Source organism: Hoplias malabaricus, chromosome 4 (assembly GCF_029633855.1).
Source record: "Hoplias malabaricus isolate fHopMal1 chromosome 4, fHopMal1.hap1, whole genome shotgun sequence".
NCBI classification, from domain to species: domain Eukaryota; kingdom Metazoa; phylum Chordata; class Actinopteri; order Characiformes; family Erythrinidae; genus Hoplias; species Hoplias malabaricus.
Genome location: NC_089803.1, coordinates 33,225,643 through 33,252,419, shown reverse-complemented (window position 1 = coordinate 33,252,419; position 26,777 = coordinate 33,225,643). Strand labels below are relative to the sequence as shown.

General features: G+C 37.2%; 2 protein-coding genes across 6 annotated transcripts in view; both read right to left on the bottom strand.

The window, feature by feature from the left end:
• Positions 1-15,446, bottom strand: part of wwox (WW domain containing oxidoreductase) — a 185,598-nt gene extending 170,152 nt beyond the window's left edge. For all 3 annotated transcript variants that reach the window (XR_010802206.1, XM_066668074.1, XM_066668075.1), the window contains exons 1-5: positions 15,215-15,446; positions 14,884-14,948; positions 14,042-14,099; positions 12,633-12,802; positions 1,632-1,738 (exon numbers count right to left, since the gene is read on the bottom strand). Coding sequence is in view for 2 of the 3 variants with exons in the window: in XM_066668074.1 (XP_066524171.1) it covers positions 1,632-1,738; positions 12,633-12,802; positions 14,042-14,099; positions 14,884-14,948; positions 15,215-15,321 (507 nt within the window). In the remaining variant the exon portion in view is untranslated. The remainder of the gene's footprint in view (positions 1-1,631; positions 1,739-12,632; positions 12,803-14,041; positions 14,100-14,883; positions 14,949-15,214) is intronic.
• A 1,383-nt stretch (positions 15,447-16,829) lies between these two features.
• hprt1l (hypoxanthine phosphoribosyltransferase 1, like) lies at positions 16,830-24,177 on the bottom strand. Of its 3 annotated transcripts, XR_010802247.1 has the most exons (10): positions 24,039-24,177; positions 23,267-23,373; positions 22,628-22,811; positions 22,287-22,352; positions 22,160-22,177; positions 21,522-21,604; positions 19,735-19,781; positions 19,073-19,149; positions 18,229-18,398; positions 16,830-17,500 (listed from the first exon to the last, which is right to left on the bottom strand). XR_010802247.1 is itself a non-coding variant. In XM_066668646.1 (9 exons), exons 1-9 carry the CDS (start codon positions 24,054-24,056, stop codon positions 17,453-17,455), a joined length of 648 nt encoding a protein of 215 aa, XP_066524743.1. In that variant the 5' UTR covers positions 24,057-24,177; the 3' UTR covers positions 16,830-17,452. The 3 variants fall into 3 exon arrangements, 1 of the variants encoding a protein (XP_066524743.1); XR_010802248.1 differs by lacking the exon at positions 23,267-23,373 and having other exon boundaries at positions 24,039-24,170; XM_066668646.1 differs by lacking the exon at positions 18,229-18,398.
• Positions 24,178-26,777: the final 2,600 nt, after the last annotated feature.

Sequence of the window (26,777 nt, the reverse complement as noted above, 5' to 3'; positions counted from 1 at the left end):
TCAGAATAAGCATAAAATAATTAGCTGAACAGAAATCATTTTGGAATGTATTTAGTTTGCTCCAAAATGTCTTCAGCAACATCTCAAACTCTAAACAGATACAACAAAATAAGTAAAGGCTACAACACTAACTCATTCTTCACTATTGGCATGGGTGTGTGTGTGTGTGTGTGTGTGTGTGTGTGTGTGTGTGTGTTTGTGAGAGAGAGAGAGAGAGAGAGAGAGAGAGAGAGAGAGAGAAACGCCTTGGAGCAGTTCAGCAACATTTATTAAAACATGGTTTGATTTGAGGCTTTCGGAGCTGACGAATTATCCAGCGCAGAGAAGGGCCTTTGTTCAATTAGATATTTCAGCTGCTTTAAAGCGCTTTAGATTCCCCTGTAATCTATCGGCATCCTGTAATTAATCAACTAATTCGTAGTCTCGGGACGGCTGTAATTACAGCGCTGGTAATAGCTTATTCTTTCTGCTCCAGCACCTACATTTCATTTGTTTATTTTCCCACAGTCATAAATCTAGGGGAGCGTCAGGAGTGCCACAATATTAGTGCAATAATCAGAGTTAATTATCAGACGGCCCTCGCACTCTCCTCCCACTAATAACACGGGCTATCACAGCGATCTGCCTCAGCACAGACTCCAGAGTCTCAAACCCTGCCTCAGTCAAGCAGCCGCAGCTATATTATTAATCACTTAATAATAAAAGCAAATTCTAAACTAACTTGCTAGTAATTGAGAAAATAAATAAGTACATAAACCTGTTTGTTTTAGTGTAAACCTGCAACAGCATATTTGTGGAAATTGCTTTCAAGACAAAAAGGCTCTAGGCTCAAACACCTTTCAGTATAGTTCACAAGGCTTCAATTACAGTTATAATGTTAACGGTGATTACAAAATCTAACTATATATTCACAAACATAGCAATGTAATGGATTGGGGTAAAACATATGTCATGCAACACGTGACTAATAATTACTATCCAGGGTACTCTTGAAGTTAAAGTCAAAAACACTTAAAGTTTTTGTTGGTGATGACACCAACTACTTTGACTCTAGACAGATGTTTTATGATTGATTCTAGGTAAAAGAAAAAAGAATGTTGTTACCAAATATTACAACAAGCTGGTGCATTCCACAGTGGGTATACTTGCTCCCAAAAAGCCTAGGAAACTGCTTACTGTCTGTAGTGCTAGTGGTGAATATGACTTTGAGTGAAAAAAAATATATATAATGTAAAAGAAAGAAAAAAATGTGTGTTTTATACAAATTGCTGTTTTATAAATCATTTTCCACCTGCTAACCTGAATGAGGGAAATAAAAATGACTCCTGATGTATTTCACATTAAAAAAATGCAAAACGTCCATGTAGCGTTGAAGAATAAAGACAAACACACGGATTTCTTCTCACTAGTTCTTTCTAATACTGCTATCTTTTTCACTATAGGTTGGATTTTGGACTCATGCAGTTTTATTGACCCTAAAACCTGATTAGATTAGTTTACTGTTAATGGCGAATTCATTATTTTAGCATTCACCATAAAGAAGAAAAAAAAAAGTCCCAGCTGGGATGTGTAATGTTTCACCAGTCTGGAATGTCATAAGTCTGAAGATTGTACACTGCATGTATACTCACCCACTCCTCTAGAATGTGACTAACTGCTTTACTGCTGCGAGCTTTGTTCCGGCAGGCTATGATCACATGAGCACCATGAAGAGCGAAGGAGCGCGCTGTCTCAAAACCTGCGGGGAGGGGGGAAATGACATGATTGCGATTAGTCGTCTTGTTCAGATAACACTGCGATCAATGCTCTCTCACATTATCGATGCTCTCTCTCTCTCTCTGTTTAGGACTGAATGGAGTGGAGGAAGAGAGAGAGGGAAAAGGACTAAATGCCATATCTCCAATTGAGTTCCAGCTCTGCTCCATCACATAGCCATGGGCTTCTCTTTCAGCTGCTTAATCAACTCCCTCTCCAGTGATGAAAATGATTGAATTAATGTAGCGGAAGCCCTTGTGAGCACCAGCACAGATAAAGTTAGAAATGGTACTATAGGCACTTTCAGGAGGAACCCCCACTGTAAGAAAAGGTACTAGATGTAGTGACAAAATCACATGTAGTAGAGAAAAGAGGTGAAAGAATGCCATTTTCTCATCAGTAAAAGAAACAAAGGCAGGATTATGTGGCTAGTGTAGACAAACTTCTTTTGCCCGACCAATGACACGACACACTTCAAAGCAGGAAAGATAAGAATTCTCCACCATCACACAGCCTACTATCACTGTAGAGATAAATACAGCCCATAAGTAGAGATACGAGCAGAAATTCATTTCCAAATTCACAAGTCTAAATGGGTCATTCAAACCCAAAAGGTTGAAACACTTCACTAAAATTACTGATCTAATTACGTGTGGGTGAAAGAGAGAACATTAGAAAGTTTTTTACTACAAATAAATAAATAAATAATAATATATAAATAAATAAATAAGCTCCTAAAAAGGTTATATTTAGGGGGGACTTGGGGTATTGTTTGGGCTGTTTTTTTTTTTTTTTTTTTTGCTGACCTGCCGTTTTGCATTGTCCCTTTGATTACACAAAGTGTGTTTAAAGTTTCTCTAAAGCTGGCATCAGCAGTTTAAGAGGCAGAGTGGGCATCAGATTTAGAGGTATGAGGGGCTGAAAATAGACATGCCGAGCCAAAGCTTCAGCTTGGAGATGCTGGCCAACAACTGAAAGTCTGACATTAATAATTAAGTTTAAGAAAAGGTCATTTAGAATAGAGAAAGGTGTTTATTTCACCCAGAATGCAGGCGCTGAGGAACTAAACTCTTGACTTACAGTTGCACATGGTGCCAGCTCCTCCACAACAGCTGACCCAGAAAAGACAGACTCAGGCTTTTCACGCAATAATCTCCTGCTGCTTGTTCTTGTCCATGTTGCCTTGATTTGCTAATTAAATCCAGATTTGGCAAGCCTAAATGATTCAGCACATACTTTTCAACTTAAATTACACTCGAGATTGTAAAGTCTAAGCTGGCTTTGTTGCGATTAGAGAAGGGAGAGCTGAACTCCTAGGGTTTTCAGTTTTGATGTGGTTAGTAATAAAATAATATTATTTATTATTATATCATCAACAAGTTAACAATTACTTGTGTCTGATACGTAAGCCCCCCCCCCAAGTGTTTTGCAGACATTTTCCAGTTGCGTTTTTTTAATCTTGTCCTTTTTGATGAAATGATATTTAACTGTTATACAATATTTACATTTTACTAAAGTACATTACTGCATGGAGGTACATTTTGAATGTTTTAAATACATTCATTTTTAATGCACTCATTAAAAAATCTGAATTTTAATCTGAATATTAACAGATTTTATAATACGGATCCCATCCATAGTCATGAAATATAACCTTTCATCAGTGGATGACCTGTGTAAGTCAGTAGTCTACTCTTCAGATATTCTGTAAGTAGATAAAGTGGTGTGTGTTGTAGCTGCAGCCCTGCATAACTTGAATTCTGAGCTGCAGACACACACTGGCTGCATGCTCTGCTCCCTAAAATGGAGAAATAACCCCTGGCCATGCCACTTGTAAAACATATTACGCTGTCATGGCCCAGAAAAGAGCTGACAGGCCAACACTTCTCAAACACAGAACCATTACTCAATTATTCTCACTCCCTCTTTCCCTCTCTAAGCCAGCACAGGGCATCTCTGGATATGACACCTGACAAGCTCCATTGATTATGAGTGATATCTGTGTGCAAGTCCTAATTTTTACTCTTTCCCACTTCAAAAGATCTTCTCAAAGTTTATATATAACGCAGAGCGTCTGTGTGTGGTTCCAGTTATTTCTGCTGTGAACTGAATTCCATACTCCACAAACACAGCCGGAAGTCTGAAAAAAAGATTATTCTTTTTTTTTTCCCCTCGCATACAGTAGCTCAATCCATAAATGGAGCAATTTGTTCCCACACACACACACACACACATACACACACTAAAAACCCTTGATTGATAGTCTGACCTTACACTTCCATGCAAGCTAAATGAGTCTGACAGTGAGGCACCCAGATTCCAGGCGACAGACAGTTTGCACGATAGCGTGGATTAAAATGAACTTTAATTAGATTAAGTTTTAATCTGATTTTCATTAAAAGGCAAACTAGGAGCCCTAATTGTGAGGCGAGTGCTAAAGAGTAATATCCATTAAAACTCAAAATTGGAGGCGGATAAGGGCTCCTCTCTGACAAGTGAAGCATGGAATTAAATTATATGACACCTTATTAGGAGTAATGGAAGGGGCACTGTGCATCTGTACAGTGAACTGCCATCCCAGGAAACAGACACCAAAATAAAAAAATAACACCCAAGTCTGAACAGTTTTCCTTTCGATGTATAGTCCCAGTACAACAAATGTGTGAAGCTTTTCCTTATTCCGTGAAACACAAGGAAATTAATTACGGCACTTTAAAGGTAACTGAATGGATTCTTGTAAAGTGTAAGAAAGAAAGGATTGATGTTGTGTTAAAAATAGAAAGGAAACCTGGAGAAAAGACTGTTGTTCATCAGCAGCCCTGTTCTCACTGTCACCTTGGAAAAAGCGTGGTGGCTGTCGGGCTTGAAACATGAGTTAATCGACACTGATGTTTTTCATAATGGGAAACAAATTAGAGCATGTTTAACAACAGCAGCGACCTGCTGGGTGTTATTTATGGAAAATAGAGAGGCCTTGACATTAATTTGGATATAACGACTCCAGTTGTTGGGCTTACAGAAACATTGTGTGTGTGTGTGTGTCCTAGCCATACAGAAGAGCAGGCCAAGTAGGGTGAGCACCAGATGAGAAAAACAGCAGCACTGTGTTGTTCCTGTCAGAGGCTGAGTGTTGCCCACACCCTACACAGGGTCAGATATGGTTCATCACCCGTCTCTGCAAACACAAATGGGCAACTAATAAAGACTCTACAAACAGTGGGTAAAATGCTAAGTAGTCCAATAAGTGACAAGATAATCTGCACTGTCTGTTATATCTGTCATTAAGAGGGATCCGTATGAGAGGAAAGCAGTGTGGAGTTGGGATTGGAAACAATGGAGGGATGAGATGTTCCACAGAGGAGCCCGAAGGTCAGACTGTGGGTTTGCTGCTCCACTGAGTTCTGTTCCAGGCCACAGCCCGATCTCTGCAGGGAGTGTTACTTTTGGAGAGACAGGAAGAGTCAAAGCCAGAACCGCCAATCAATCACCACATAACATACTTCTATAAAATGTATGGGATGTTACGTAAAATGTGATTTAAAAAAAAAGTGTGTGATTTATTAAATCTCTGGAACATTTATTTAAAAAAAAAAAAAAAAAAAAAAAAAAAAAAAAAAAAAAAAACACACACTGAAAATATTTCCAATGCTGACACTGACCAGCTTTTACAGACTAAACACACTCTAGAAAAGCTATGACAAAGGGATGATTATCAGTTGTACATCAACTTTAATTTTAATTACATTAATTTTTAATCAACTGGGAAGTGAAGATCAAAATGGTTGCAGTTTTGAAAGTAGAATTCTTGCTTGTTCCACTTTGATACAAGACTTCAGCTGCACCGTAAGTCATGGTCATAGCTGTTTGAATCTCCTTTTCATGATACCACATAGGAGACAAGTCAAGTGTACACTCTCCATGTTTCTGAAGCCACTCACCATTGTCTGGCTGAGATAACCATGGACTTCTTGGGATGAGACGTCACTTTGATGGCAGCATTTGTCTTTTTAACATCCCAATTAACACATTAACATCAATTAAACCTTCACACTAATGCTGAGAGCACTGCTGCTCCCCCCACACCATGACAGATGCTGACTTTTGCACCTTTCAGTGATAAAGGTCTGAATGGTTCCTTTTGTCTTTGACACAGAGAACTCGAGGTCCGTGACGAGGACTCATCTGAACACACCACGTTTCCACTGTCTTTTGGACAATCTCAGATCAACTTGGGCCCGGAGAACTCATTAGCATATACACATAGAACTGATGTGTGGCTTTTTCCCTGTGTAATACAGTTTCAGGTTGCTTTTCTTGATGTAGCAGTGCACTGTTATGTGTCAAAGGTTTTCCAAAGTAATCCCAAGCCCATGTGGCCATAGATATTACCTTAGTATGACAGATTTTCATGCAGTGCTGACAGAGAGCTTAAAGATCACATAGTTGTTTCCAGGTTTGCCCTCCACAGACTGAGAGTTCTCCATTTCCTGAATCTTTTTACAATGCGTATGGTAGATTGTGACCTAAATTCTTCGCAGTGTTATATTGAAAAACGTTGTTTGAAAAGACAATCCTTTCTCAAAGTTTTACACAAAGCAGTTAGACACAATCCATCTTTGCTTGCTAACATCGAGACTTTTGCTGGATGTTCTTTTTTTATAATTATTTTAATCCATTTTTAGTGGAATGTTTTCAAAGTGTGTAATTTTAATGTTTGCTCTAGTTTTGGCCTTACACATACATCCATGTTGGTCAGTGAAAACATTGGAATATATGTTCAAGAGATTTAACACGTCACAGATCCTAGTTCTAACACTATTTAATAAAGAAAAATCCAAACCTTTTTAAAAATAGTGTTTGTAGTAGAATTTTAATATGCTTCACTTAGTTTCTCTGGACAATTTACTACTGATTTTTTTACAGAACTAAGTTTATCAACCTTAGATTCTTTCCTGAGCCAAATTACTTTTTTTCCTTTTCAATTTATAAGTAACCGTTTTGCCGCTTTAATATTTTATAGTGCTTTTAAATATAATAATAAAATAACTCCTTGTCCTAAAATAACAAATACATTAACCTATTGTTCAAAAAATAAATAAAAGTGTGGCACTGGGCTGCTGGATGATATACAGTGTGAAATGCAGGGGAGTTAGCTCCACTTAAAGACTCTGATTTTGTGATTTCATGGTCTGTTTAATTCCACTGGCCCACTGCTTCACATTACCCTTGGCTAATACACATACAAAGCACACTTCACTCTGTATAGCCATTGTATGTAATAGCCTCCACAAATCTAGACAAATTAGCAAAGTTTATATACTATGCACTGTGCCTTTTTTAATAATATCACCAGTGAAGAATGTGTGTTACAAGGCAGTATCACTGAGCTGATCCTATATCCCTGCACCTCTGATGCTGATGCTTCCTGGGCTATTGATGTAATGACTATATAAAATGATGAAGTGTTAGAAGATAAAGTTTTTTGGAGCCGCAGGTGTTTGATATATATTTTGGGGTTAAAATGGAGAGTCTGGTGCTCCTGTACATCCACCAGGAGTCCTAATTTGCTCCATTAATAACGCCCCACTTTCATTTGGGATCAGGGAGGCGTTGTCACAGCCCAAAGTGAAATGTATGGTTTGTAATTACTGGAGTGCGGGGTGAGAAGTTCCACCTGAGCAGCTCACGCTGCTATAATACCCCACCGCCCAGCTTCTCCTGCCCCCAGCTGCCCCCAACAACCCCTTGTGAGCCACCTCCCACACTCCAGCTTTGACCCCAAGTGGCCATGGGCAGCTCCCAACGCAATTTTTCATCATGCCCTCCACTTGCACCGGTCACCCTGTCCCTCCAGCAGTTGCTCAAACCAGTCCACACACACACACCCCACATAAAGCTGCATAAGATGGACAAAGCACTATTTTTGAGACGGCAGTTAAAGTCCAATCATATGTAAATGTTTTTACTGAAAATGCCAAATTTAAGTCAATTCACTAATATTTTTAATTCTGAAAATAATCAAACACCAGAGGTGTTCAAACGCTCCTGTGATAGTAATGCACGTGTAATATGTTAAAGTACTACTTTAAATTAATATATCACTTGTTTAAAGATACAGTTGTGTCATTTGGGCCAAAATAATATAGCGTTTTGCTCAAATACAAATTGCTTAATTTACCAAAACAACAGCCATGAGCCAAATATACTATGATAAACAATAATGATTGAGCTAAATACAATTTACAAACCATATATATTGTACAGTCCTTTTCCTACCTTCCCAAGAAATCAGTGAGAGGGAGAGAGGGAGCGAGAACAGGGGGTAGGTGAGAGGGAGGGACAGAAAAAGAAAAAATTAGTGAAATTACTTTAACACTTTTGTTCTAGATTAAATTGATCCATAAACCAGTTGAGTTCACATACGATCCAGGACATCCTCTCCTTCCTTTAAAAGCCCATAGGTCTAAAACATTTAAACATACACAGGCATCCCAGCCCTCACTCTTACCTATTCAGCTGCACTGAGTGAGCTTGTAATCATTATTGAACCTTTTATCCCCAGTTGTAATTTCCTTGCATGTTACATCAGTTTTGCCGTGCTCCCAGAATTTTATCCAAGGTCAATAAAGTTCAATAGTTTGACTAACCAACCATACCTCGTATTCATTATGTACCCAATAAACAGATTCATCCAAAAAGTACATGAAATGCACATTAAAAACATCAGATCCCATTTCCTCAGCCGTTCACTAACAATACCGAGCTCCATATAAAAAATAAGCATGCTGAAAATAAGTTTAAATAGAATCATGAAAGAAATAAACAGATCAGAGCAGTTTTTAAGACATTCAAGTATTTCTTAGTATAGTTAAAGCATTCATACTAGAAAACAATGAACAACTAGCACATTGTGATGCACATTCTGAGTTCTCTGGCCTTTAATTCTGCTATCAACTGCTTCTCTTTTCTGTGAATGCTTCGGTGCGTCCGACTACAAGGGCTTCTTCATTCATAGACAAAAAGAGGGGTGTAAATATGGAGTGGTGGGGGGTTGCAATCGATTTAATGGCAGTTATGCTGAACAAATCAGCTTCAATCTAGCGCTCCCCCACAAAGCCTCAGCCTTCAGGCTTTATCTCCAGCCGGAGTCACTTTTCCACATAATCCCCGTGCCAGCGCAGGGAGCCAGACGCTTAATCCACCAACACTGCCGCAGCATAAAGACATACCAGCACAATCACACAGCCAGTAAAACGCAGCTCCAAACACACACCGGCCAGGAGATTTTTTTCACCAACCACAAAACAGAAGATTTCCATGCCCTAAGCCTTGTTATTTGTCCCAAGCGCAACCTTCTGCACTCCATTTCCGTGCCGGACATGGAGAATTCTCCAAAATACGGCACAACAGGCAGGTCACGAGATTAGAACAGTGCCAGTGCTACAAGATGGGACAGCATAGGTAAGCACTTTTCAGTCCAATTTAAAAACAAATGAGGGAATACATCTGACCGTTGCATAAACACACAGGAACAAAAGGGACTTAAATATGATTACACTTTTTTTTCTTTTTTGGGATCCAAGTCTAGTTTCACCTGCATGTACCACTGAGCAGCATTTCCATAAACATAAAAAAGAGAAAGAGGGCAAGACACTCAAAATCTCAGAAACCAAATGATCAGACAGTCTCAAAAAATAAAATAAATAAAAACTGGTATCTAAAGGTAATACAAAATATTTAGTTCCCTCTGTTTAGTCAATAAAACACTTACTTTCCTCTATAAATTATAAGAGACAGTATTTTTTTGGCCGTCTTACTGACATAACTAAAATAGGCGTCAGACAAAGTGATTTGTACACATACAGCCATATCCACATGGCTATGACATAGCAAGACAAATACAGCCACATTAGTGCAATGCGGCCACCACACCACATCCATCACCATCAGGGAGTGGCAGCGAAGAGGCTGGAGCCCTCCACCTGGTGACTGTACTGATCTGGAGGGAATCAGGCAATACACCCAATAACCAAAAATAAACACAATGCACTTAAACAGCAGTCTTCATTCTAATAAACCTTGACATACTCTATAGCTATTTCAACCCATCATCTCCACCAAAAACCCAGGAAAAAAGGGAGAGGCAGAACCAACAGAGCACATTAATGCCAACAGGGACACAAAGTGGTACTGGAATATATAGGAATACACATAACTCAGTGAGGGAGAAAGGGTCTCAGGATATATTTATTATATACAAAGTCTCTCCATAACATTACATCTACATGAGTGGATGTTTTTATGGGAACAAAAATATAAGACTACAAACGTGGATTTAGAAAAAGGTGTAATAATATAATAAAAATGTACAATATTCCTATATCATTCGTACATTTAAAACTAATCCTGAAATGTTGTGATGTTAAATGTTGCTTTTTTTTTTTTTTACAGAGAGACGAGAACAGGCTCGTGCTGTGACAGCGGTCCACTTCAGCCTCAGTGTAAAGGAACAGTGCCTGGACGGTAAATAACTTTTAGTGGGTTCAATAGAAGAGAATTAAGGAAAGCGCCCAAGTTGCTAATGGGAATGAATGGGAGGCATCAGCCGGGGTCAAAAGCACCGCAAGATCAATGCAGAGGTACAGGTGTACACCAATACAAAAGGAGAAGAGGAAGAGAGAGAGAGAGAGAGAGAGAGAGAGAGAGAGAGAGAGAGAGAGAGAGAAAATGAGAGAGAGAGAGAGAGAGAGAGAGAATGAGAATATACCAAGGAACATTTGTTTCTATTACTGCTATTAAAAGAAGGTAGAGAGCAAAGTTTAAGGAAAGAGAGAGTCACTCAGAAGAGTAATGGACTAATGGGATGCACTGAGCAGTGGTCTAATCAGACAGAGCATGGGAATGCACCATGCCTTCTGACCACAATTACCATATCATGTGGCTTATTATGAGAGAAATTATATTGCCTCTCAATGCATGAAGTACCTGGCAGCTGATACACATTTTCAATGCATTAAACCCAAAATTGCCTCAATGAAAACCATCTGAATAAATAAAAGGATGGGATTAAGGAATGAATATGCAAAGTGAACACTTTAGATACAGTATGCGCAATTATAAGTTTCATAAAACCATTACAATTGATTAAAGTTCAGTAAAATAATTAAGCATTTCTTCATCAACATATATCTATGAAATCATTATTTACTCAATGCATACAAAGTGTATTTTTCTCCTTAGAAAGATTTTTAAGAAACCGCTGTTGATTATGATGATTAAGCTGAATAATAAGATAACATTTGTATTACATAATTTCTGAGGAGATTCATGTTCATCTGAACACATTTAAATAAAAAATTAATAAAAAAAAGTATTTTGTAATTTCATAAATATGGATCAAATAATACATATAAATATAAAAACATGAAACATTAATAAAATTTCAACTGATGGCTGTTGTCAGTTGTAAATTATTGCTAATATTACTATTATTTTACTAATATTATTAGTATAACTGTGCTGCTATTTTTGTCTTGTATTTCTATATTCTCAGTTCAAATCTCAGGAAATAAAAAAAAACAATTTTGAGATTCCTCGACGGGAGAAAGAGTTATACTGCACTCTAGTGGTAAGAAATGAGAACACCGTGACTACATTTATTTAACCACTAATTCAATATATGTCCAAATAGAAAAAAAAACACTTTTTTTTCCAAAAACACAGATTTTGGTGCACATAACCTAAGGTGTCATTCAGAGTGTGGGTTTATACAGTTCCACATCTTTTTGCTGTGTTACATAAACAGCTGATATATAGACTGCACACAGGAAATTTCACTCTACCTTATTTGTGTCTGTGTCGAACATTTCCATGTCAGAGGCTACATGAAATGTACAATGTAAATATTTAAGAGTAATCTGTTTGATTAACCTAATGAAATTAAATTATATATATATTCTACACTTCATTCCCTTTCTTACTATCCAGCAGACATAAAACTCAAAACATCACCCTCTGATACAATATTGAAAATTGCATTTCACACTGAGCTCAGATCCTGCAAAGCAGGTGAGACATTTCAGATGAAGTATGGAGTTTGGACAAAACAATTAACATGTTGATGTCATTTTCTCCATGCCCTCGTTATCTATCCTCATTGTGCTGTAACAGGTTTCAATGATGACTGAATGTCTGCTGTTTGCAATAATTTACAACAGAAAGAGTCCGGAAATGCATTTGTCTCCACTCCATTATGTTATGAGCCGTGCATTAATGCAGGTCAAATAGAGTCTATTCATTAGGATTAACAGTGACAGCCAATTCAACCTCGCTAATGAACATCGATACTCATGTGGAGTATTAAGGGATGATTTGTGGACTTTGTATGCATCTTTCAAAAAATAATGTAAATGGATGTTTCAGTTAGTGATAAACAGGCAAGTTTATCACTGAACCAGGCCGTGATTCACAGTGTTACACTGCCACCCTCTGTGCGTCACATGTAATTACTTCCATCAATCACTCCTGGGACCAGTGCAGAGTTATGAACTGGTTACATAGACGGGTAACAAACAGCTGGCCAGAACAAATTTGTATTCTCAAAACATTAATTCACTGATGCTACACTAGGATATAACCTATATAAAAGGTTATAAAATAAATAGCCAAAAAAAGTTATATTACACAAATCAATGAGGTAAATTAATTTACATTCACTGTCTCTAAGCGCTTATCCAGTTCAGGGTCGCGGTGGGTCCTGAGCCAACCCGGAATCACCGGGCGCAAGGCAGGAACACACCCTGGAGGGGGCGCCAGTCCTTCACAGGGCTAAAGTACATATATTTGACATAATTTATGTACTGGCAGATATCACTCACCGATTCCAGAATTGCCTCCTGTGATGACTATGACCTTATTGGATAGGTCACGACCTTGTAGAATCTCTAGGGCAGTAGTGTTTCCATCATAACGCTTAGGCTTCACCTCTATATCCTCAATGGTGAAGGCTTGACGAGGGTCAAAGTAGGTCTTTCTCTTATTGATGTGACTAAAACAAAAAAAATTGACAAATAAATAGTGCTGTTGATCAATTTAAATAAAATGACAAAAGAATTTTATAATTTTCTAACATTAAGTGTGATCAAACTTATTGTCTCTCCTTAAGACTGAAGCTCTTAATAACAAATATTTAAATGTAAAATAAATTAATAAATGTAAGATCCACACAAATTATTGATATATATGTATTTATATTTATTAGCACTGCCTATCAACTTGAAGATATAATCACAGCCTTAAAGTAAGTTGAAATGATAGTTGTTCCTTGTATTTCTGTTACAGGTGATAAATGTTTATGTGTTGCGAGAGGAAAAGTATAGCTCAGTGTAGCTTTGAGATTTAGTAAAACTATTACTAAGCTTTAAAAAGTGTTACATTTCTGCATTCGTTAACATTTTCATTTTGATAGCAGTACAAATAAATTGACATTAAAATTTGGAAGAGACCCATCCAAGCCCCTAAGGTTTCAGTCAATCTACTCTAAAGAAATATTAACAACACTAGAATCACAGTTAATATAATATCAGGCAAACTATTATAGCAAGTTATAAAAAACTACAAGGCAAAGCAAAGCCGTATAAAGCTTAATGTTAACTAGGCATTTACACTAGAATTAACTTCACAGATTGTAATAAATCCTAAGCCTACACTAAAAATTAAGTATGGTGGTCAATCTCCATTAGCGGGGCAATGTAATCCAAGACTGGTTATAAATCACACAAGTTTTTGTAGACTTAGGATAGTAATATGTGTTTTTGTGCAGTAGCAGCCTCTATTCCTCTTTGAATGCTTTACAGTAGATGTTGGAACACTGCTGAAAATATGTTATCACATTCACCCTCAAACATTTTAGAAAAGCCATGTTCTGATACTGGACTGGACTGATCGTTTCTGGATCACAAAATTCACTGCATTTCAAAAATTACTGGATGGTCCTCTACCACCCACTAGACAACATTTACCATTAGGCATGGAGACCTTAGGCTCATGTGTAACTGATCTCATTCTACTGCCAATTATTTTTAAGGAAACACTTTAGAAACTTTGTGTTAAACTGAACACAATGGTTGTACCTTAAAATCACTCATTTCAAAAGGGGTCTGTAAATGTTTGGCAATTATTAACACGTGTACATTTGGACATTTTGTTTTGTGGATTGTCGGCAACTAAAAATATAAACAGGAAAATTAGAAAATCAAAAAAAGTCTGTTAAAGGCACAGAACGTACTCAACATAATACATTTGACCTTTGTCGTCCATCTCCTGCTCCCAGCCATATGGCAGATCTGTAGGACAAAAAATTCAAAGGAGTCATTGAAATTCAATTATTTCAATATTAATTTTGAAGATCCTGACATATAGTGTAAAAGGTTTGAAACACTTTGTATGTCTGTATACCCGCCTTGTCAAAGCTTGGCTTGAAACCTACCTAACACTCATGGGCAGCTACTTTAGACAACGTTATTTTATTAGTTCATTATATCCTATGTTGGATCAAACTATGTGTTTAAAAAAATTAAAGACTTCACCAGTGATGGGTGAATCTTAAAATAGCTGAAATCATTTAATAGATACAGTGAGGTGCAGTTTTCTCAGCTCATATGGAGTTGTTCACAGACCTGGTCATCAAACATTTTCTGTTTTTACAGTTTCCCACAAACAGTTTGACACCTGTGTATTCATCTGCAATTAGACTGTTATTATTATTATTATGAGAGATTCCAAACTTTGTGTTCACCATGTCAGTCATCATCTAGTCCCTCATCAGTGGTCAGTTGTCACTGGATGTTGGAGGCCACAGATCACTGTTGACTGGGTACTTTTGGTTGATGGCCCATTCTCCTCCAGCAGTGACAATGAGGGGTTAGACACTCCAGCAGCACTGCTGTGTCTCATCCACTCGTACGACCACAACACCACCACATCAGTGCCACTGCAGCACTGAGAATTGTCCACCACCCAAATTATATCTGATCTGGTGGAGCTTATATATTCGACAATGAATGACGTGTTATTTTAAAGTTTGGGCTCATCAGTATCATGTGTGCTGTACTAGAAAATAATGCCAACCTCCTGCACAGCGTTTCTTCTTTCCAGTTTTGGGATGTTCCCACTGTGTTTTCATCTCTTCGTGGCTGAAAAAGACAGTGTTTGGACGCACAACATCAGAAGTGTTCAGTTACTAGTCGTGGTCAGTTGGTTTAAACAGTAAGAGGCAGATATACACGACACAAGCTTCTAATTACATTATGAGAAGGCGTTCACGGTGTAGGAGACATGGTAATGGTGATTAATAGTTGATGATGAGTGAAGCCGCTCATCTTCTTAGTGATCTGAAGCTGACAGAGTGGAGTGTAAACCGTGCCTACAGAGTCTAAGGTGTAAACTGAGCTGAACTCACTTGGCATAGTAAACCCAACCGTCTTTGGTGGACCTCTCCTCCCAGCCCGGGGGCAGCTCGTCCTCACTGTCCGTGTCGTCCATCCCAGCATATTTCAGAGCCGCCATTGAGAGGGAAATGTACCGAATACTCTCTCTGCGCTGCTCCAAGAAATCACCACACACCGAAAAGTACACTACAACACCAGCAGCACTGTCCACCAACCTGTGCTCGCACTTCCGCGACAACACAGTGACGTCTGACCGAGGGGCTTCTGGGATTTGTAGGCAGTGGCAATCAAAATATAACCCCACTAAAACAATCTCTAGACGTCTGGTGCGTGTGACATATTAAGTTGAACATGTAAATGGTACACTAAAATTAAGATTTAAAATATATACTAAATGGTCTAAGAATACATCAAACAAAAATGTACTACTCAGTTATATTAAAGCAAAAATATCTTAATTAAACCGATTATTTCCGTACGTCATACTGTATTAAAAAAAGAGGTATAGTATGAATAATAAAAATAGCTTTAATAATATGGTCTTATAATAATGTTTGTTTAGTACATATCCGGTTTTGATGGATCCAGTAAGCTTATATTTATAAGCAAATATTACCATTATGTACATCATGAATCCTCCAGTGCTAAGCTTGCTATTAGGCATTTTATTTATTGGTTATTTTCAAACACATTAACTGGAATGCTTTGATGTGTAGAATTTCAGTAAACAATGTAAATAAAGAAAATTTTAGGACAGAAATAGTATATATGTTTCTGTATAACGTGCTTTTACTGATGTCATAAATGTTAACTATATTAACATTTTAATTTTATATTTCATTTTCTAAATTATTTTTAAATAAATAATTATATAACAAAAAACTTTAAATTCACAAGTACAACATTGGTCTCAGATGTAAGAACATTGCTCCAGGTCAGATATTTCACCTGACTATTATTTTGTGCTTTACAGTTAAAATATTAACACTGGTTATCGATTAAACCCCTATAGACCTATAGAGTGGCTTTGATGCAAGTTTGATACACCTACATCTATATTCAGCACACTCACATTTGATTATACAGTGCCAACCCTGTTGTGTTCACTGGTAGGCTGAAACTCCACCCAGCTAGTTAATGGTCTTGAATTATAAAAGATTTATGATGTAAGAAACATTTCTGCATTTTTGAGCCTTTTTTGAAAAGCTCAGCCATTTAAGCAATTTAGGTCTTCTAGCACAGCATTTAAGACAGGAAATTTTTTTTAAATATAAATTTGCTTGAGACTGAAACCCATCAACCCATTGTTCCAGTCCACTGACAGTGCCCAAAAACGTAGCTGGAGATACTGACTAAATCTCCAGCTAAAACATAATATTTTCGATTGCACCCTGGTTGAGAAAGGCTATTTGAGCAGATACACCACCACTTGGACACCTAAAAAAATGTAAACATCCTATTCACTGTTGGGAACAGCTTTTAAAAATGCTTTATTTCAATTACATTTAAAAGACAAAACATTTCAGTGATGTGTGTGGGTTTTTTTTTTTTTTTTTTTTTTAAAGTCACACATTTTAGAACAGATTTTCTCATGAATAAAAAAGCCTGCAACACAGTATCCTTGTGTTTTTTTTTATTTTTATTTTTTTTTATTCAAGGCGGCTTGGTGTCAGCTCCAAAACATACTGGCATTAAACACAAAGCACATTTTTAGATTCTGTTCCTCAGTTCATAAATAAAATACTGTAATGTTTGAAGAGTAACATCAAAATATACAGTCATGCACTGTTTTCACAAACCTAAATAATGACTAACATTTTGCACTCTTTGGAACTTAGAGTTGGAAACAGAGTCACATCATTGAAAAAGTGCTTTTTTCAACATAGACCTGTTCAAATAACTAAGGCCTTCATAAAAATATATATATATTACACACACACACATTTTATATTATATATTATATATTATAAATAAACACACAATCTATAATCATAATACTTAATAAAATAATAATATAATTATTAATAAAGTAAATCCAGGCCTATTCAAACTGAACAAAACTTTTTCCTGTCCTATTTATTTCCAGGAACATACAAGGGCATTTTTAGTTGAACCCAAATTGTATGAGATTTATAATAATTTGATAAAACATTATTGATTGTAGAAAATAATATTCAAAACCAACACAGAAAAAAAGGAAAAAGTCACAGTGCTCTTAGTCTCCATGCGTCCAGCACCTTGGATTCTTTTCAAACTTTATACTTCTCTTTTGCTCTGTCGCTTAGTATACAGATGTGCTAAATGAAGAAAAAAAAATCATATAAAATAACAGCATTACACTCTAGAGGGTGACAGACCAATTCAACCATTAATGCACTTAAAAATAACAAAAAATAAAAAAAACCATAAACAAAACATCCAGAAATTAATCATTTACCGCTGGTAAAATGTTGGCTCAGTTCTGCAAACATTTTTAGGAATGCTAATGTTTTTGTAAAATGCATTTACAAAATCCACAAAATATACACCAATTAGCCATGACATTATGTCCTAGTTCAAACACAGCAGTGCCACTGGAGTTTTAATCCCCCCACCCCCTTATTCTCACTACTACACTACAGTCCACCAACCATAAATATCCATTAGCATCCTGGGTCCACTGATAAAGGACTAAAGAACGACCAATACAAACTGTTTCAGCAACAGATGGGCTACAGTCTCTGAATTTACATCAACAACGTGGATCAACGAGGTAGGTGTGTCCAACAGAGTGGACAGTGAGTGGTCACAAGTATGTTTTCCATCCAGAGTTTTTGCGAATCATGAAAATGCACATAATATAATGTCATGGAAAACACACTTAAATGGAAAAGGTGTGAAATTCGCAAAAACACCAAAATATTGCAAAAAGTTTTAAGCTCAGACGAGTTGGAAAAGTTAGACAGTCACTAAAGCACAAATGCATGAAGAAGCGATGGAAAGGTGTTTTTTGATTAAATAATGACATCAATCAGTTTGTACCTACTGTGTATGCGTCATTGCGCATGCCAGAGCCCAGGACTCTGCAACCACAGGCTTTTAACAGACTCCTTCCTCTTTTCTCCTAAATGCACTTCAGGACCACACCATTTTCATAGCAGCACTACACAAGCTTCTTATTTCAGTGGAAAAACGACCAGGGTAAAACCTGTTGAGCTGTACCGAGCCAAGCCAATGCCATGCAGTTGAAAAGCGTTTGTTAACAATTCTCCACATCAGCATCACTGCAGCACAGATATTATTATTATATACTGAGACAAATATTCCCTGCTTTGACGTGGTCCGGACTATTGAAGAACAGGGTGAAAAAGGGCTAACAACGAATGCAGAGCAACAGATTAAATACAGCCTGTAATTGTAGAAAAACAAAATGCTTCCTTCTAGGGAAGTCTGTAGCTAACTAAACAAGACAATGTAAGGCCTTACTCTGCATGTGCTACAACTGCATCAGTTAATTAGACGCAGTTTGTGTGCTAGACTGGCCTGCCTGTAGACCAGATCTGACGCCTGAGGAGCATCATGAGGAGAAGAATCAGACAATCAGTCTGGTCCAACCATATGATTAGAAAAATTATTAGAATGTGCAATTAAAAGAAAAAGGTGAATGAACACAGTGGCAAATTTGCCTATATCCCGTTTTTTTTTTTTTTTTTTTTTTTTTTTTTTTGTGTGTTGCAGACATTAAATTTGCTTATATTTACTAAATAGGAAATAATTATTTCACTCTCAAAAACTATCAAAAGAATAAACAAAATCACTGATTGTATTTGTCATTGCTTTTTATGAAAATGTATAAGTTTTATCAGAAATATGGTTTGTAAAATACTTACACTAAGATCCCTGAAATATTCATTGTAGTCTAGAGCATATCCCACCAAGAACTTATCCGGAACCTCAAACCCAATATCTGAGAGAAAGAAACAAAACTTTATTAGGGAAAACAAAAATGGAATTTTTGGAATTATGTAAAAACATTTGCGATATTTTTAATCACAACAGTAAACGACCTGAAAATACCAGTGTCATAACATAGAAGCAATATTTCACAATATTGCATTCCCTACATAAGTAAAATGCAAAAATATATAATTTTCTGCATCGACCACTCAGTGAAGCAAGCCTTTTGCTGTGCTAATTTTAACTCATGGCAAGAAGAAGCCCCACACAATTAGGCAAGCGCTAACATATCCATTGATGGACACTAAACACTAGCAGGTCTTTAATGGCTGGTTGAGTGGATTGACAATATACTACTACAACTTTAATACTAAAGCTAACAGCAGAGGTCAAGGGACAATAACATCTGTGCTTCTAGGACAGGCCTAAAGAGCTTATCAGCCTTTACCCTGCTAAAAGCATTGCATAACCACTTCAAGCACAGACATATCAGCTTGTATCTAAGTACCATGTGTAACATGAGCAGGGGGTTACTTCCCTCACGTTAGATTATGCACAATTGTAAGATCACAATAACAACAAGAACAAAACTCACAGTCAGGACGGTATCCTGAGCTTCTTGGTGTCCTTTTGACAAGTAGGCTGAAATGAATAAATAAATCACACATAAAAGTTAAACACAACGACATGTTGTTTTAGTTTAGTTTAGATCATGGATACTCTGATGAAACAGGCAAAGCTTATTGCCATATCACAGCACAGTGATAGCGTGTCTTCTACAGCAGTCCAACATCAGATATCTGCATTATCTCTAGAAGGGGACAGAGCCATTTAACCATTAAACTGCATAGTATCTAGTTTGTCTCCAATCATTCCATCTGCTAATGGTCATGTGATGCACAATGTTCTTGGAGTCTTATTTAGTGGACTGTTGTCTATACAGTGTCCCTCATTACATTTTTTTTTATTAAAAAGATACAATGGCTCCACCATAAAATGAGCACACAAATTTCACAGATTCTTTTCATTTTCTTCAAATTCACAACATGGTATTTTCATTCAAATAATTACAAACATCAATATAATCTATAATTGAAACAACTAGAGCAATGCAGTGCAAAAGTGGATGAAGTTATTTTTCACCAGTACACTGATATAAACAACTGCTACATCTACTCCATGTTTGTTTAAAGGGACAGGCTGCATCACAGCATGAAACATGTTTAATGTAGCTTAAAGCAGAAAACCTCCACCAAATCTTGCTATATCATAGACACTATATAAGCCAAAACCATTTCCCTTCCAGAGAAGCCCACTATAATGAAATATAATATGATTTAAACTTACAACATAATGAGCTTAAAATTATATAATGTACTAAAATTCAGCCTTTCATTTCTCCTATGTCAGACCTACAGTAAAAATATTAAAATACTGATGTAGTAAACTAAATATCAAGCTTAGAATTACATATTAAGCATTCCCACTTTATCTTTAAGTATACAAGTTAACTGTGTATTTTAAATTAATTACATTTTCTGTTCATATTTTTATATTCTTTTGGAATCATGAACACATTTGTATGATGTAGTTAAAAGCAGAACTTCTCTCAGTGCAATGGGAAATTCTTAATGTGTTACTTTTTGCTTTTTATAATGTTTTAATTTGTCCCTGTTAAAAGAAATAGTATGCTGTGCTTTTATTTTATACTAATGCTGACTAATATAACACAAACACAGCTCATGCTCTGAAACCCATCTTATAGATTTTGCAATAATACATTGTTTAAATGCATGAAGTCATAAAAAATAATCACATCAATCTACTGGTTTAAATACATTTAAATATTTGTTTTTTCATATTTAATTTATTCCACTCACTGCTCAACCACAGATTCAACCTACAAAGATCATCCACTGCCTCATGAGAACCTTTTGTTGTTCACTACAGAAAAACCTTCTGAATAATGAATTGGGTCACACTGTTACTGGCAGTCACCATGTGACATCAGAAATCATTTAAACAATACTGAACAGAAAATAGGGCAACATGGCGGTGCAGCAGGTAGTGTCGCACTCACACAGCTCCAGGGATCTGGAGGTTGTGGGTTCAAGTCTCCTTCCGGGTGACTTGTCTGTTAGGAGTTTGGTGTGTTCTCCCCGTGTTCACATGGGTATCCTCCCACAGTCCAAAAACACACGTTAGGTGTATTGATGACTCAAAAAGTGTTCGAACGTGTGAGTGTGTGTCGCCCCCTGTGTGAGTGACTGGCGCTCCCTCCAGGGTGCGTTCCTGCCTTGTGCCCAGTGATTCCGGGTAGGCTCTGGACCTGCCCCATTACAGACAATGAATGAATGAACAGAAAATATGATGATCCCTTACCTGGCCACTTTGACCATTTTAGGACGACATTCATTTAATAATGCTAACAGGGTTTCCATAGTCCTTCCAGTTTCTACAATATCCTGAAATACATATACAAAAAGGTCAAAAATAGTTCTAAAAAATCTTGATCATGTTTCTAAAACACTATAGCAAATTATGAATCTTCACAGTGTGCTACAAAAACATTTTTTTATTCTGTAATGTTCAAGACACCATTACACATTACATAGTTAATGGCATTGTAAGGATAAAATATAATATGAACACTACAGATGTTGATATTTCCCAGACACAGATTAAGCCTACTCTTAGAGCTGCATCTTGTGTGTTGGGGCAGGCAATACTAGACCTTTGCTGCAACTTGGGTACCTATGACTGGGGCTGAAACCACAGCACTAGAACAAAAATTATTTTCATTGGCGAAGCTCCACTAACAATGCACTAAACCAAGGACTGGAGTTGGATTTTGCCTGGCAAAAACAGTGCTAACATTTATATTACACAGACACCCAAATGATAATCATGAGTAAGATTGGAATTATATTACATACAAGATATGCTTTTATAGTCCAACTAGTTCTTGATTTAAAAATAAACCCTAGGCCAGACATGCAGACACAGATGTAGAGGCTCACCTCAACTATAAGCACGTTCTGCAAAGAGTGACAAAGAAAGAGAATATTCAAAACATGACAAAAGAAAAGCTTCCTGAAAATTTGTCTTTATAAAGCACTCCAAAGGCACAATAAAAGCAAAGCTCACCTTTCCAGTAAGAGCAGATAATTCATCTCCTCCAATAACCTTTACACAGTTTGTTGACTGATCATTCTGAGAGAAGAGATTTTTGGAAACACAGTTATAATGAACAAATCAAGAATGACTGCATTTATTTTTTAAGCCTAAACCCTATGCATTGTTCTAAATATAGTAGAGCAGAAGAACATTTCTCCCAAGTGTTGAAAGACCAGTTCAAGCAGTGGAAGAATAATGCACTTGTTTATTATTTATTATACTTGTAATTATTATAAGCATACAGAGATAAAATTCGATGGCACACTTATTTAGTGAGAACCAAACGATGGGGATGTTTGAGTGGCACTCACTGAGTAGCTCTTTAGCCTAATGAAATCCACAGTCAATGGCACAGACTTATCACTGTTCTGATTCAGAGACTTGATGTAGTCCATCAGGTCAGCAAAAAATTTATACCCTCCTTTTAGCACACACAGTGCCACGATATGTTGTCCTCCCATATCTCGGACGATATCCCTGGCCAGCCGCTCAGTCCTATTGAAAAATCAAAAATAAGTAACGTTGCAAACACTGTACAAAACTGAATGAGAAATATTTTTAGTGGTCAAAGCGTCTTTCCAAGGTTATGTCTATGGGGGATGCTAATGGAAATTTGTTTAACAAATGGATATAGATGGAGAATTCAAATCACATGCTTATCCTGTGGTCACTGCACACAAATGCACCACTCGTATGCCACTAACTAAATTTACTGTATGAACACAGGGTCTTTTAGCAAACCCAGTCACTCCAGGGCTGAACCATTAGCCCTGCAAGCATGCGTCATATCAGTGTTTATATGTGCACATACAAAACTACATATCAAGCACACAGTAGTATTTATTGAACTATTGAAAAGAAGAGAAAACCTGAGACCAGTATCAGAGAGAAACCTACAGTTTGATTGTTTTTTCAGTCATTAACCAAAGTCAGTTTAGCAGAAAACTTACCGATCCTTTATAAGACCATTGGGAATTATAACGCTGTCTAAGTCTTCTTCATAGTGTTTGGGTACACAAAAAAGACTCAGCTCATGACCCTTGTCATCATCAACTATCTGCAAAAACACAGAAATACAAATATTCTTCCCTTCTAACCTGTCTACACACACATGATTAATGCCACCTGTATTAGAAAAATTAAATGTTTTCCAATATACGTCACTTGTTATCTTTCCACAACTGTTGCCAATAATCACATTTTTGAAAGAAACTCTGTGAATTTAGTGTCAGTTACTGCTATTACTCTTAGTTGGGCCTGTGTACTGTATAAATATGTTATCAATGACAGCGTCAACCAAATATAGGTTTAGGTAAAGGCTGGAAAAAAGCCCATGAACGTTCACTTTTTGATCAGGGTCTCTGTCAAGGTTAACATGTTCAGTAGAGGCAGGACTGCTGCTCTAATCAGGGGTGTGTTCCTGGCTGCATTTCGGGCTGTCTGTTTATCACTGGTTCGGAAGAAGTGCAGGTGTTTTCTGTGATAAAACCCTCAAAAGCATGTGCACGGCCCAAACCTAGCGACGTCTTCTGTGAAGCAAACACGTGGATATTATGTTGTGCCCAAATACGAGTAGTCTAGCACCTTCCACAGCAGCACAAGACTGGAAAATGTAGTGTGGCCAATATTCAGAGCCCGGACCACAGTCTTCAGTGTAGAGACTAGCCTGCTCAACACACAGCTTAAAAGGCTTAGGCTGAATATGTATAAAATGCATCTTACCTCTAAACAGGAGGCCATTATTGGAGTCGTGTTTTGTAGAAGCTGCTCTATGATGTTTTTGTTGTCGTCTTCTGTGTGGATGGAGTCATGTTCGCGCGTGCACACAGATAGCGAGCAGCTCGAGCCCTCGCAGTGCCGCTTTATCTTTAACAGCGCGGGGCGACGCTGCCTGCACTTTTAAATACTGACGTCACAAATCCAGTTTGCCTATTAATCTGGTTTAGCTGCCGCCGTGACGCGAGCTTCTATTAGAGCCCTCCTCTCCAGGCGCGCGCTGCACCAGGACCCTCAGCACTGGCTTAGTGTTAAAGCAAGAATTAGTTGGAAAAATCCAGTGGTTTCCAAGTTTCACCCTCCTCCCGCAAAGACATGGTCTGTATATCAAATGGCCCTCTACTGTGCGTGTAGTGCACTATGTCAGTTGCTGCACCAAAATTCCTCAACACACACCTCTCTCAGAAAGCCTCCTGTTGTCAGGCATAGCTTTTCGGATCCCGTTCTAAACATTAGTGCACTATTTGAGTGTAGAACCTAATTACGCAAGGTATTTTAGAGACATTTGTGATTTATCCATGTATTAAAGATGAAATAGGCAAATGCATTTTTTGCACTAGTCTATTTCTAACTATTACACATTAACTTAGAAAAAAACTGAAGAATATGGTTTTTGGAAGGAAATGAGGAAACCAATTTGAGAGATTCCAATCCCAGCCTCAATGTTGTTGTGGTTTCCCTGCTTGGCCACCGGAGTGCACATTGACTACAGCAAGGTAGCCAAGATTTGGGATGCCTCTGGCGGTTAGATAGGTGAACTACACTAACACAGACATATTTTGGTGAGATTGCATAGTATAACTTTAAGCAACCCCATAAACAATGGAATTGTACAGATGTGTATTTCATCAGCTTTGTAGTTTAGGTGCAAAATTAAGGAAGAAAATATCACATTTATTACCGCAACCCTGAAATGGAGAAGCGGAGAAGAAAATGATGATGATGATGAATATCACATTTATTGTGGTTGAGGTAATGTAAATAATCATTCTATGTTATGCAAACTATATTCTTATACTTGCTTTAGGGCTCAGCGGAGCATGTTGAAGGGCATTTAGCCCTTTCCCCAGTGATTTTCTTAGTGTATCATTCATTCATTCATTATCTGTAACCGCTTATCCATTTCAGGGTCGCGGTGGGTCCAGAGCCTACCTGGAATCATTGGGAATACACCCTGGAGGGGGCGCCAGTCCTTCACAGGGCAACACAGACACACACACACATTCACTCACACCTATGGACACTTTTGAGTCACCAATCCACCTATTAACGTGTGTTTTTGGACTGTGGGAGGAAACCGGAGCATCCGGAGGAAACCCACGCGGACACGGGAGAACACACCCACTCCTCACAGACAGTCACCCGGACTGATTCCGGACACAGGTCCCTGGAGCTGTGTGACTGCGACACTACCTGCTGCGCCACCGTGCTGCCCTTTTCTTAGTGTATGTTTAGATGCATCATTTAAGGTCAAAGTCATGAAATTATTAAGAAAAATGTTCATAAAAAACATTTAAGAGTCAGAACCATGGTTAATAGCTTTTTGGAGATCCTGTATCTATTGTATTTTAAAGATGATTGAAAAATAGCTTGATTGATTTACAAATTAATCAAATAAGCTACTGAATCCTGTCTGGCTAGAATGTTCCTGAACATTAGATATGATTCCAGTCACAAATTTATATTTTAAGAAAAAACTAAATAAAACAACATTAACTTTAAAGACTGTTCACAAACACTCATCTTCCAAACTAAAATCCATTCATGTATAGTCTGTTCTAGATTGATTGATTAATCTAAGTGAACCAAATTCAGAATGTTCCCAAGGTCTAGCTCCATTTTCTTTTCTGAGATAATTTTACTGGTTGATGTTAAAGCTGAGAAAAACAGCTCTAGGCAAAATATCCATCTTAATTAATCCCCTTTAGTTTGTGACAGGCAACAACAGTCCAAGTACTTGTCACCACTAACTCACTCTGAATAAAATGATCCAATATACTTTCAAAAATCTCTCTCTCTCATACACAAACACACACAGAATTTAAGATCTATTTTTATTCATATAGATAGCAGCACGTTTTACAGAAATATAACTGCAAGTGTATACAAATGTACTGATTTAAAGCAAAATACATGTATATTTGTTAAATGTAACTTCACATGAATTTTCACACAATAAACACACTCAAACGTAAACTGTAATCCCTATGACTTCAAAAATTAGAGAATATTATTCACATCAAACAAAAGCAAATGATAGTTTAAAAAATGCTTGTGAAGAATGAAACAAACAATGAACTAAAAATAATTACACACACACAAAGCACACAAACTGCTGGTGAGTGGGATAAGCGCTCTAAGATTATCTGGAACCATTTAATTGTACTTTAATGGTACTTAACCATTCCTTTTTTTCTGTTTGTTTGGGTTTTTTTTTTGTAAAGATGAGAACAATCAAAACTATGTCAAATATTTTGTTTTCTACCTAGTCATGGCAAATCTCAGGAGGCAATAAACAAAGGTTAAAAAAAATGGAAAAATAAAAGAAAATAAATGTTTGAGCTGCATAGCAGTTTCATGATATAAAGCTCAAATGCACTGTTCCTGCATTTGATGAATGTGTAAACACCTAGACAAGACAACTACACATATTAGAAATCTTGCAGTTTGGAACTTTTGGATCAC